General features: G+C 42.7%; 1 protein-coding gene across 8 annotated transcripts in view; it reads right to left on the bottom strand.

The window, feature by feature from the left end:
* Positions 1-263: 263 nt before the first annotated feature.
* Positions 264-13854, bottom strand: part of Map2k6 (mitogen-activated protein kinase kinase 6) — a 126421-nt gene continuing 112830 nt past the window's right edge. For 5 of the 8 annotated variants that reach the window (NM_001356352.1, NM_011943.3, NM_001356353.1 and 2 more), the window contains one exon: positions 12145-12997. In NM_001356352.1, coding sequence (NP_001343281.1) covers positions 12920-12997 — 78 coding nt within the window. In that variant the 3' untranslated portion in view covers positions 12145-12919. Of the gene's footprint in view, positions 1183-2777; positions 12998-13854 lie in introns of those variants that run through there. The other 3 variants (XM_011249034.3, XM_011249035.3, NM_001356345.1) reach the window with 2 other exon arrangements.

Genomic DNA, 13854 nt, shown 5'->3' with positions numbered 1-13854 from the left:
AGAAATAGTAGTACATGCTCTGGTGAGCCAAAAATTGATGATTCCCTGAGACTCAGTGACCAGTCTGCCTAAGTATCAGTGAGTCCCAAGGCAAAAATAAAAGGAAACGAAAAAAGATTGGACTCTCCTGAGGAATGACATTCAAGGTTATCATTTGGCCTTCACATATGTCACATATATGTATGCACATGTACCCACATGCCCACAAACATACACGAAAGAGAATAAGATAAGGTTTTTGGTTTTTTTTTTTTTTTTTTTTTAAGTTTACTGGTTTATTTTCACTATGTTGCATTCATCAAGCATGGTAGTCAGTTTTCAAAGACTTACTCCTCTAAAATACGCTTCTAATATTCACATCGTAACTTATTTGATGCTTCTACCTGGTCCTTCTAGATAGCTAATATCCAAGGAAGTCTTCCAGTCCCGGGAGAATTCTGATTATCCCAAGGTAGAAGAAAGTCTGTGAAGACTCCAAGCTGGCCACCATATGGTAAGAGAGAAAGTGATAAATTAGCTCCCAGATACCACAGCCATCCAAATCTAGACACTCGGCAATGAATGAAGCCATCCACGAACGACTTACTCCAACCATTGGATAGCAAGTGCAGGAGAGACACCAGGCCAGTCATACAGCTGAGTCCAGCATCTGCACAGTAGTGCCAGATAGCCAGACATCGTGATAAACTTCTGTGGGATTTTCAATGTGCCTGTAGATAAACAGGACCAATAAAAAAAATAAAATTAAAATAAAAAAGATAGGAGCTTCAGGAAGCTAGCCGCCTTTCTCCATGCTGTGTGAGGAGGAAATGATTCTGATGGAGCAAACTAATACCAGACAGTATGAGACATGGATATGGAAGAAAGGTGTTTACCCCCTTCAGATGTGGTCTGAGATCTGAAGAGTTCTTACTACGAAGGTGTTAATAGCTATGGAGGAAGGAATTAAATAAGAGCCTTGGAAGAGGATGCCTGAAAACCTTAAGCTTGACTATGCCCTCCCTCAGTGATGCTCAGTGATCCAGTCAACCCTGCCTGGATCTAAAAGGGATTGTCTAGCATAGATTACCTGAGGTGGGGAAACATACCTGCTACGTGGGTAGTACCTTTCCATGGCCTGGGTCAGAGTGAAGAAAAAGGAGACAGAAAGCTGAGCACATGCGTCCATCTCATTCCGCTCCTCTACGGTAGAAAGGCAGCCGGATGAATACCAGAAGCATCTGAGGGTCTTCACTGGTGTTGGTCTAGAGGCAGACACGATGTGACCTCATGCTCTTGCCTTCCTGTCTTACCCTCCATGATGAACTGTGCCTTGAGACTGTGACCCCGAACAAACCCTTCCTCCCTTAAATTTCCCGCTTGATGGGTGTTTAGTCATCACAATGAGAAAAGAAACCAATACCCCCACCCCTACCCCATCCACATATCTCCCTCTACTTCTTGCATCAAGGAAGGCCTATCAGGTGAGGATAAAGACTGTAAAGTTTATGTGGGTCATCAGAAAGTCACCTGGGCGATATGTGTAAGCACAGAGAGCCCTCCACCATGGAATCTAACTTCTGAAATTATGTAAATCCATAGATTCAGTTTGAAGTGCATTTAGGTTTGATGACTCCTGATTTCACATTGACACATCTAGGTAAGAGACAAGATGGAAGTGGATGCACACTTGCTGACACAATGGACGATTCATTCCTATTGTTCACCCCTGGGCTCTAGCCATTCTCCTCCAAACCACATTAAGGTGACTAGAAATCAAATAGGGCTTAGACTGTAAGACCAATCAGAACAATTTGCAGACCCAACCATGTTTGCTTATACTAACGTTTTCCTCTTCGTCTCTCCGATCATCTGTCTCTTGGTACTGCCACATCTCACAACAGAAATGTCCCAATTTGATACCAAAGTTATCAGGGAAAACTTGAACAGCTAGTTAGCTGTTTAGTATAAGGACTGAACTATGCAGAAAAGAAAAGCAAGTAGATCTTGGTCTTTTCATTGAACCCATCTGATTTTAATTATGACACCTTAGCAGTTTCTTCTAACCAAGGCTGTCTACAAGAATATTGAGTATTAAGTACATTATGAAATGGGAAGTTTTCTTTCCTCTATTGTGTAGCCATGTTCTGTTCTGTTCTGTTCTGCTTAGGGAGTGTGGTGGGGGAGGGGGGTCCTGGTTAATTTTTATTGTCAACTTGACAGAACCTAGTATCATCTAAAAAGATAACATTAATTGATGAATTTCAGAGATCAGATTGGTGTGTGGCCATATATGTGAGAGATTGATTGATGATTGATGTGCAAGAGCCTAGCTCACTGTGGGTGGCACCATTCCCTAGGCAGGTGGTCTTAGGCTGTATAAGAAAGCCATCCAAGCGTGTGCCAGTGAGCAAGCCAGTAAGCAGAGTTTCTCCATGTTTCTGCCTTAGATCCCATCCCTGATTTCTTTTGATGACAGACTATGACTGGAAGTATAAGCCAAATAAGGTTTTTCCTTCTTTACAAAGCTTTTGGCCATGGTAATAATCAGAGAAACAAAAATCAAACTACAGATCAGAAGAAGAATGGGGGTGCCGTGGGTGTTAAAGCATGCAGGCAATACTTTTTACCTCAGGGTTTGGCTTTTTTCTTGCCGTGGCTCATAGCCAGTGCCTTGGTCAGCCTAGACAGGGGCCCTAACCCTGAGCTATGTCTGCAGTCCACCAGATCATTTCCTGAGGACAGCATGCCAAGAGAGCACATCTCAGGAGCAACTCAAGGATTATTCTGACCCACTGTACTTTTTAAAATGTCTTTTATTAGTCATACATTTTCTTAGGAGATAACACACCATTTCATTCAAGGGCATCCCTCCTGAATGCTGACATTATTTGTCCCAGCTATGGAAGCACGGTTAGCACTTTTGATAGAGCGAAGTGGTTAGGCAGTCGCTTTCCTCCCTTTTAACTGTCTCCTCCACTGTTCGAGTCAGTTCACAAATCGACAAGACAATGAACACGACACGCAGGGTTGGAAATTTTACACACACACACACACACACACACAGACACACACGCACACACAGAGACACACTCATCCAAGGAAAAGTTACAATGTCAGCAGCTCAAGCTATCCTCTGTGGCACCAGTGCGGAACTGAAGAACATCCTGAGATGGGAGATTAGAGTGGACGCTCCTTCATAGCACAGAAATTCAAGTTTAACTTCGCCTCTCTGTTTATTCTCTTTTTTGAGGTGGTGAGGGAGGAGCTGGGAGAGCCAGCCACATAACAACCATTGGCCTAACATCTCTGCCATTCTCTTGGCCAAATGCATGGATTCCAAGAAATCCGTCATAGCATTTCAAAAACATACATACACTTCATACTCTCTTAGATCATAAAGGGGACAATGATGTTCCACATTTTACAAGACCTGATGATAGGAATTCCACCACACCATGGCCTTTACATAAGACAAAACACCTCAACTTTGGCAAATTATTCCCGGGCTTGACAACTGACAGAAGCCAGTCAGTCACCCAGGCTATTACACACCCCTTATCGATGGCATTTGCAGTGAAATGTGGATTTCTCCAGAAGAGGACCCAGGCTTTTGGGCTACTCCAAATGTTACAAACATGCATGCTGTCTTTAAGGCCACATCACCCTTCGTCTGGGCACACTCCTGGAAGTTTTGTTAACATCTATCATCTATCATCTATCAACATCAATGTATGTATCTACCTGAAGTTCTACACATGAACTACTGATTGCCTTGATTTTGAGATATTATTGCCAGTTTCAACAAGCTGTTAAACTAAAGCAAAACAAAAACAAACAAACAAAAAACAAAAACAAAAAAACCTAACCACCCTGTTCAACTTGGATGAGAAGAAAGCTCAGCTAACATAAGAATATGAGTCCACCTCAGACGAGAGGCAAAGCATAGTAGCTGAACAACAAAATGGGCGTTTGGAACACACAATTCCAAGGCTCTACAGAAGCCATTACTTGATATCCCACCTTCCTTTCACCATGGAGTGATAAGGGATGTTTCTAGTGTGGGGGAAAAAAAATCAGCCCTGTCTGTCTCCATCAAGGAAAACACAAGGTGAAGCCTACCTCCACAGCTCCTTCACTCTTGTATATCATAAATGAAAATGGAGGGCCAGGACTTAAATCTAACACTCACCTCAAAGGCTTTGGAAGGTTCCAGGAGGCCCTTCCTGCACAAAAGTCTGAATGAATTCCATATTCTGCGACTCAGCCTGCCTCCTTTGTAAAGAAAAAGATCCTAGAACCCACAGAGAGAAAAACGATTCTAGCCCAGGACGGTCAGAAGCAGAGGGCACAGGCAGCACAGATGGCGTCTACAGGGGGATGCCCGGCATGGCCTCATCTTCTAAACGTTCCACACATGAAGTTTAAGGGGGCTGGAATTGGGAGTTCTGAGGCAGAGGCGGACATCTCTCTAGTATCTTCTTTCATAATTTTTTTTTGGGGGGGGGTACCAAGAACAGTCGTCCACGTGATCTCAATCTTGCATCAAGTCATATTTGCTTTGACCCCAAGAGCTTCCTTCAGAATACACACGGTGGTTTGCAAATAAAGTTGACTTGTGACATAGGGAAAGAAACAATCATGGTTACAAATGAAATGTGTCTCCCGTAAAGTGCACAGGATGTAAGGACGGGTGCTGATAAGCATTTCCTAAGGGAACTGAATGACTTGTCCGGTTGCTCCTTTTTAAAGCATAAGGGTTGGCAAAGGACTCTGCATCCTTCTACAGAGGTACCTGCCCATCCATGCTTAACACTGCTATGATCACAGTAGTAAGGACATGGAGTCAGCCATCAACTGGTGAAGAGATAATGAACTGTGGTACTCATATGAATGGAATTTGGGTCAGCCATAGTGAAAAAATGAAATGTATAGGAAAATGGATGGAACTCAGAAAACATTAAGTGAGACAACCTGGGAAAATAAGATAAGAGAGAGATCTCACATCCCCTCTTAGATGTGCATCCTGGCCTCTCATTTTCATATGTGTGCATTAATTAGGGAGGGAGTGTGTATAGATGTCAGGAAATTAGAGACGGGCACACGAGAGGACCAAAAAAATAAATAAATAAAAGAGGCTTTAAGGTAGAGAGATGGAGACAGTGATAGGAAACAGATAATATAAAAATAGAAGGGAAAAGACTGGGGGTAGAAGGGCTTAAGCAAGGGTGGGGAACAGGGATATGGGGAGGGGGGTCAACCAAAATATAGCACATTTTAATATGCCAGAAGCACACCTGCTCCTTTGTGAGCTAGCTAAAGGTTCTCTGGGATATTTTTAAGAACTTAGAGCGACAGGGCTCCTTGTCGCAGAGCTGTTCCTGACTTACGATACATGAAAGCACTCACATAGGAATGCAGCCAAGCCATCTATGACATATAGAGGGAGAGTGGCAAGAGATGCAAAAGGAAAGAAAGATTTGAACCATGGTTGGTGCCTGGTCTCAGCCTTAATCTACAGATGACGCAGTGAGCCGCTTCAGGGACAAGTTAGTGCATGCCCTTGTCCTTGCTCTCCATCCCACAAAAGAGTCATCTGTGGAACGAGACCCTGAAGCTCAGAAAGACACAAGTATCAACTACAGGAAGGCAAGGGGCATGGTGACGCTATTGCTCACAAAAGCAGAATTCTGCCCATACTGCCAACTATAAGAAAATCAGTGCAAACCTCAAAAATTATAACTATAAAGTAACCTCCAAAAATTGGGGGTGGGAGACACCTGCCAAGTTCACATGAAGATGCCTATGGTCACAAATTTCTGAGAGTCCCAATAGTAGGCTGTGTGTATGTAAATTCTTTTAAAGATTTCTTTTTTAAAAAGGAAAAAAAAAACCCGTGTGTGTATTTATTTGCATAAGTTGTATGCACCACATGCATGCCAGGGCCAGAGGAGTCCAGAAAAGAGCATGCGATTCCCCGGAAGGGGAGTTAGAGGCAGTCGGGAGCCTTCCCATGTGGCTGTTGAGAACATCATGCACTCTTCCCATTGAGCCATCTCTCCAATGCCTGAAATATACAAATTCCATCAGCACATTTGCATTCAGACACAAACAAAACAAAACAAAACAAAACAAAACAAAACTTCCCCACCACAAAGTCCTTGACCTTGATTTCCGTATCTTTTTAAACCAGACTCCTCCTCATTTTGAATAGGAAGATGTTTCCATGGGAGTTTTGCCTGAAAAGTGAAGTCTGGATCAGGAACTGCAAAGACAACCATCAACTAATGCCCTGTCTCCACAGATCCTGCTGTGGGAGGCTGATATTTGCATAGCTGTCAAGAGCAAAGCCTCAGGGAAATGGTCGTCTCTGGATTCGGTGGTGAGATGCTTCCCGTGAAAAGAGAGCTGTGTTCTGAAGGTTCTTGAAGTCGGGTTTTGTTTTCCCAGGTGAAACAAAACAAAACAAAACAAAACACATTCTTTTCGATGGATGGACTACCTCATCAAACTTTTGGATAGGCCCTCTTAAGGAGTCATTGTGTATCATTCTAAGTGTGATCTGAGAGGTAGATGATACAGATAACGTGGATATCATGTAGATAATAAAGACACTATAACTTCCAAATATGTCCAGTTCTGAAGGTGGTAAAGGAGATAGCAGAAAGCTCTGGATGACCGCCATCTTAGAGCGAAGGGTACAAAGACTGGCACAGCAGACAATGACATGGCTTTCTGGATGCAGGCTCTGAGATTCGGAGGGGGGTGGGGGTGGTGCAACCCAAGAGAAATCACCTCAGAAAGGTGATATTTTGTATAGGCCTCTTGAATCAGCAATGTACTAATGGGTCCATAAGAGGAGTGCCCCACCCAAGTTCAGAGGCAGAATTCAAGTGGTCAGCATGAGTCTGTTCACAATGAGAACAGAAAGCCTCTACACTCACTGCTTACCAGAGGACTTTGAACCCTAAACTACCTCAGTACTACTCTTAGGGAAACAAACAAGTATATGGGTAAGCTGGACACACCTCTGGTTAGCCCAGTGGGTAAGAGTGGAACTGGCAGTGCAGCCCAGCGGGTAGAGTGATTGATTGTCTAATATGCATAAAGCCCTGGGTTCAATTCTCAGCACCACATAAAAACCAGGTGTGATGATGTACCCATAGCATCCCAGCACTTGGGAGACGGAGGTCATAGGGTTGCAAGTTCAAGGTCATCCTCAACTACATAACAAGTTTGAGGTCAGCCTGGCATACATAAGATCCTGTCTCAAAAACACCATAAAAATAAAATAAAATAGGATCAAGAGATAGCTTAGTAGTTAAGAGCACTTACAGATCCCCCCCCTCCCCAGAGGACCTGTGTTTAGTTCCCAGCACCCACATCAACCAACACAATGGCTGGTAACGTCAGCTCCAGGGGAATCCAATCCACACGTACATGTACCCATAGAGATGCACACACACACATACACAGACATAGATTTCCTTTTACATATGCCTTCTATTTTTAATGCCAGCTTTGGTCTCACGAGTCCACTGTAGTTCTGAAGACAGAGCAACAAACAAGTTAATGTCTGGGTTCGTGACTCGTCTTGCACGCACATTCCACTGCAGAGAAAAAGAAAATGCAAAGAAGCTAACTGCCACGGCTACAAGTAATATGTAAGAATGCACCTTTCCCAGACTAACCTAAGTCATGATGTCAACAACAGATCATGGAAAGTGTCACTTAACCCAGAGGAAACTGCTCCATCTAGAATATTCTCTAGAATAATAAACACCTGGAGAAGTGAACAAATAACACTCAGAGTACTAAAATCTCCCCCACTTTTTCTGACTTTATTCTCCTGTATTCATCTGCCTAATAGACCTCAGGAGCTAAGCCAAATATGCAGTTGAAAACTCCATTCATATAGTTAACTAATTAGAATGTTGTGTTTGACGGTCTACAACAGGCGTTGGCAAACCATGGCCTGTGAGCTAAAGACAACCCCTGCCTTGGTTTTAGAATGTTTAATTTGTAACACAGTCACCAGGGTTGTTCATTTGGGCATTGTTTTCTGATGGAAATTTCAACAGAAGAGCTGAGAAGATACTGCAACAATACTCACAAAAAGCCCTTGAAACAGAAAGCCAAACATATTTACTATCTGACCCTGTATCAACATTTTGCCACTGTATTCAGGGATGACACTACATTCTATAGTGTTGACTGATCTACATTCTACAATAGTCTATTGATCTATACAAGGTCCATAAACTTCTATCCCTCCCCCAACAAAGAAGTGCTCTCAAAATTGATGGTTCACATATGACATACATTGTCCTAGAGAAAAGATTCTAGTTTTCAATATATTTCCAAGATAGTTATAATTTAACCAGTTAAGGCCATAGAAAGCTTCCAAGCAGTGGTGCCACACTCCTCGGATCCCAGCACTCAGTAGACAGAGGCAGGTGGGTCTCTGAGTTCATAGACAGCCTGGTCTACAGGGCAAGTTCCAAGCCAGCCAGAGCTACACAAAGAAACCTTGTCTCAAGAAAAGAAGAAAAAAAAGGAGGAGAGGAGAGGAGAGGAGAGGAGAGGAGAGGAGAGGAGAGGAGAGGAGAGGAGAGGAGAGGAGAGGAGAGGAGAGGAGAGGAGAAAAACCAAAGCCTGCCTATCTTTACCTGTCAGTACATTCAGCAGTGTTTTAAATGAATAGAAATCCCAGGAAGGAGGGCCATGGCACCTCCAGAGTGAAACCAAGGAAACGCTTGTCCATTCCCCTGGTGTGGAAACTGCTGCTTCAGGGATACACTGTGATATTTTTTTCAACCACAGTGTCTATCTTCAATAACCTGATTGAAAAGTGTCTCTTCCTTTTGAAAAGCTAAAAAAAGCTGGAAGGGAGGGGGGAGAGGGGACCATGAAAGTGACATTAATCCAAGTATCATTTCACTTGCTGCCTCCATAAAAGCAGGAGACTCCTTGAGCCAGCAAATCCCCTTAAACTCAGAGGCTTTCTGACAAATCCCCAAGTGTGTGGTGTAATAGAAATTCTCTTCCATTCACAAGCAGAACGCCAACTCTGATGAGTTGTGTGAACACACAAATCTTATTGTCAAAGTCAGAGACAGTAACAACCACCTCAAGCCCCACCCCCCCCCCAAAAAAAGGAATTAAGAACTAGATATCTGTGGCATTCTTAAGACAAAAGAAACTTGATTTTCCTAAACACTTCTGGAAGTGATTGCTCTGAACAGAGGTAATGAAACCCTGTGGTTAATGAAGACCTTTGGGGGCTTAAACCATGGCATCCTAGGTCCTCTACTTCCTTTGTGATTATAGAAGACACTAGATCAAGTTTATTAGGAGACTAGAGAAAAGTGATTGTCTTGGTACCTGTCTCCTCTTCTGCACAGACTATTGGCTGTTTCCGACTATTGCATTTTTTTATTTTAAAAAATTGCATATGTGTGATGTGTGTATATGTTGTGTGTGGTGTGTGTATGGTACATACTTTTTGGTGTGGGTGTGAGCATGTGTGTGTGTGTGTGTGTGTGGCTATGTGGAAACTAAAGGCCAACATGAGGGGTCTCTCTTCAATGTCTCTCCAAGTTTGGTTTTTTTTTTTTTTTTTTTTTGAGACAAAGTCCTTCTCTGAACCTGAGGCTAATAGATTTGCTCTAATGGTTGGCCAGTGAGCTTCAGGGATCTTCCAGGTTGCCCCAACCTTCTAAGCCATCTCCCGGCTCTCTCTCTTTCATTTCTAGACTATGAAATCTATCAGCACACAACTGATAAACATCCAAGAATGGCTTCAATGTTTAACTTCATAATTATTTAAGGAGGCAGGCAAACCCAGAATATCAACACGACAGAGAATGAAATAATAATGAGGGGCAGCTCAGTGACTAAGAACTCAGGCTTTAAAGCCCCTAGTCAAAGACTAAGCAAATCTCAACATTGCATATGGCCAGCATCCACAAGCCTTGTGCTAAAATAACTCACAGGCTTGCTAATAGATTATGAGTTGTCAGGAGAAATACTGACACCTGAGTGGTAGTCTTCAAAGGACTGCTGCAAAGCAGCTTGGGCCTAATTGTTTGATATGCTGAAGTATTTGATATTTTGGTCTTCAGCATCATACACACGGGGGCAGGGGGGCGGGAGGTACTGAGACAACCCATCAAGGGCATCATAAATAAGGAAACTTTGGCATATGTAAATTCCTGTTAGGTTTAGAAGATAGACAAGAACTAAAAACAATGATCCATTTTTTACTACATCGATTTGTGCTCTCTTCCATTTCAGGGGACCATTTCATTTGGACTTTGGATAAAATGTCCCCAACCCTGGTGTATATCAGGAGTACATGAAGGCCTTCCCTCTCTTCCTTTCTTTCTCTTTCTTTCTTTCCTTCCTCCCTTCCTTCCTTCCTTCCTTCCTTCTTTCTTAATTCCCCCAGCTCGACCTGAACCAATTAATTCCAAGGGGACAGGACTCTGGCACCCACACTGGCATCTAAATGGCTCCAAAGTGCACCAGCCTTGAACTAGCAGCTCTTCCCACTATGATGTCTTACAGGTTCCTGTCCTGGGCTCACAGACGAAACAGCACAGGCACACGAGTGCAAAACCTGTTCTTTGTTAGAAGTGATTCAAAGACGGCAAACAATTAAGAATAGTCAGATACAGACCAGAAAGACAATTTACTTCAGGAATTTCACCAGAAGTTGTAAGAGGGTTGGTTCCCCAGGCTTCTCCCCCATTGCTTTCTGTTCTCTTAAGATGATCAAATGGAGCCGGAAGACAGATATGACTTCTCTCTATGTCAAAGAAAGGAACTTTCCAACTGGGTGGGAAACTGAATGGACACAATCAAGAGAAGAATACCACTTTTCTGGCAAGAAAGAAATAAAACAAATGAGTCTTTAGAGCAGATGAATCTGTGCTTAATCAAACAGGTAGAGTGGGCAGAGGGGTGTCTGGAGGGATGGAAAGAGTGTGGTCATCTGTCCACAGGTACATTCTACCTTTTGCTGGAGACAGGGCCTCCCACTGGCCTGGAATTTCAGTATGTAGGCCAGGCTAACCCATCCATAGGCTTCCAGAGATCTGTCTGTCTCCCCTTCCTATCTTGCCATTGCTGGGATTGCGGGCCTGTGCCACAAGGCCAGGTTTTTGTGGGTTCCAGGAAGCTGAATGCTGGTCCTCAGGCCTGAGATGCAAGTGTTTCACTGACAGCCACCTCCTCAGCCCTGCCAATAGGTATCCCTCACAAGAGACTCTAAAAGCGATGCTCAAGTGTCAGACACACTCTAAACAGGTGACCTGTGGAAGAGAGTCCTGAAGATGCAAATAATACAATGGAAACTCTACTGTTAACGCTTCCAAATCCAGAGGGGATGGAAGGGAGAATTCCAAGAGGTCAGGAGAGGGAAAGAAAAAATAAATATGGATATTTTTTTTCTTCCCTTTTTATCAACACGCTGTCTAGGAATTCCAATAGTAATTGCCTTATAGTAACACTGTAACAAAGCAAACATTCCTCATTATCTAGCAAATATCTACCTTTTCCCTGTCATTCACAATACTTCTTAATCTTAGAGGACGCTTAGAGAACTCATGACGTCTTTAATCACAAGAATTCAGTCCACCTGCAAGAGCTTGAGAGTGGAGGGAGCTACTCCATGGTATTATACTAAGACATGGTCTGAGCCTGTGACAACTTGGCAGTCTGTCCCAAGGCTCTTCATTAAGTTTTCATTTCATTAAAGACTACTGGCGTTTATCTTCTCTTATCACAGCCCTTCTAACAATAAGACTTCTTCATTGGATGTGAGAACCAACCAGCAAGGCAGGATAGTTCATGCGTTACAGAAGCAGGCCTTGGGGAGTATCCATTGAGGAGGCACAAGAGCAGAAAACCTCATTTCTCACTGTGAGCTTCCATATCTCCTCTCATGACTTATCAGGTGTCCTTTTAACTAATAGAGGTGTTCCTAGAAGCCACGTGGTAGGTAGGACTTGGTTTAATAAATGTACTCACACACACGAAAACAGACACAAACACACACACACACACACACACAAATACATACAGAGAGAAAGAGATAGGCAAACTATAAAAAGCACATCACTTTCTGTTATTTTCATTTTTCCACTAATACTATGCCACAAATTTGAAGAGAACCATTGTATTTTTTTACTCTTTGAGCCGTGATACAAGTGACTTTCATGGTTTCCAAAGTTGGGGGAGGGAGGCGGGGGGACATTAACTTTGACAGTTCATTCAAACGATGCGATGATCAGCCACGGTTGAGTTGACAGTCGGGAGCAGCAGCCATGAGAGCTGCAAGCCACACTGTACAGGAAGAGCCCCTTTGCTGGAGATTTTTATAATATCCTTAAAAATGCATATTAAATAACTTCCTCTGGACCACAGACATGATTGAACTCAAAAAAAATAAAAGCCCTATAAATACTGCCGAGTCAGCCCTGTCTCTGTATCTCCCTTCTTGCATAAAATGGAATATTTCCAACCAAGCACTGAAACATAAATATTAAAATAATAAGTGGGATACGCTACAAATCTACTTCACAATCTCTTCACTACTGTAGCACCTTGTTACCAGGGCCAATTGCATTCATTTCGTAAAGAACACGAGAGATCTGAGAAGCTCGAGGACCCACCCGTATGACTTGCCATTAAATATTTAATCACCATTTCAAGTCCTAAGCCTTTGTTGTATTTCATCCATCTAGAGAGTTCAGCCTACGCTAGAGATTCCAAGGCCCCCTTTGGAGAGGAAAAAGAAAAACGGGGAGAGGAAACCCCTCAGAAAGGCAGGGTTCAATGACCTCAAGATGACTTTCTGTTGGCTCTGTAGTGAACTTTCTTCACCCTGTAAACCCACCAATCCACAGTAGGGTCGACCAGTTAAGTCCATGGCTTTTTAGTCCCCAAGTATCAGTTTTACAAAAGATGCCACGTCTGCTGCTTTGGATTCATGTACGGTGAAAAATGGATGTTGCTGGGAAAGAGAAGAAAAATACATGGTATTAATACTTGGCATTGATAACATATAAAATTAGCAAATCAATATATCTGTTTAGTAAACAGGCTAATATCTCTCTTCAGGCAAATGTCATTTCTCATATTCCTTGTGAAACCAAGCACTCATTTCTTCATGTGCTTACCTCAAGGCTATCTCTTTGCCGTCTCCCATTTTGATATGTCTAGGTTTCCAATACAAAAAAAAAAAAATCTACACTTTAAGTAACATATGCAAGTATGCTACATAATTCCATCCATACAGAAATACAAAGATTGGCTAGGACCATCTCTCTACAAAATCATTTTAGACAGCTGCAATAATAGATCGATTAAAACTTTACAGACTTAGTTTCTCCATGTCAGGGGACAAGGAACAGGGCAGCAGCAGAAGATACCAATGTCGCTGAACAGTAAAATGGGCAAGGAAGGCACTGTGCCTTTGACATTGGAAAACCTGGGTTGAATTAAAACAGCTAAGGCCATTTTTCCAAGGCCACACCCATCGCTAAGACTTACACTACATCAATCCTGAAGAGTTTGAGCTATTCACAGAGATAATGCAGACTGCCAGACTACTGGTCAATTCAGAAAAAATAAAAAGAAAAAAAAAAACAAAAAACAAAAAAAACTCAGCTCAGAGATTAAAGATTGAAAAAAGGAAAAGAAATTTTCTTTGTGTCCAGGTTGGCCTAAGTCAACTTAAAGAAAACTACAATGTCACATCTTACACTGTGTAGAGAAAAGGTATGGCGTGACTCAAGAGACCCCCTATTCCAAGCAAGTCAAATGGCCAAGTCATTTCTTCTGAGTGACAGAACAATCCTCCTATATTGC

Source organism: Mus musculus, chromosome 11, assembly GCF_000001635.26.
Source record: "Mus musculus strain C57BL/6J chromosome 11, GRCm38.p6 C57BL/6J".
NCBI classification, from domain to species: Eukaryota; Metazoa; Chordata; class Mammalia; order Rodentia; family Muridae; genus Mus; species Mus musculus.
This window is presented reverse-complemented; position numbering and strand designations above follow the sequence as displayed.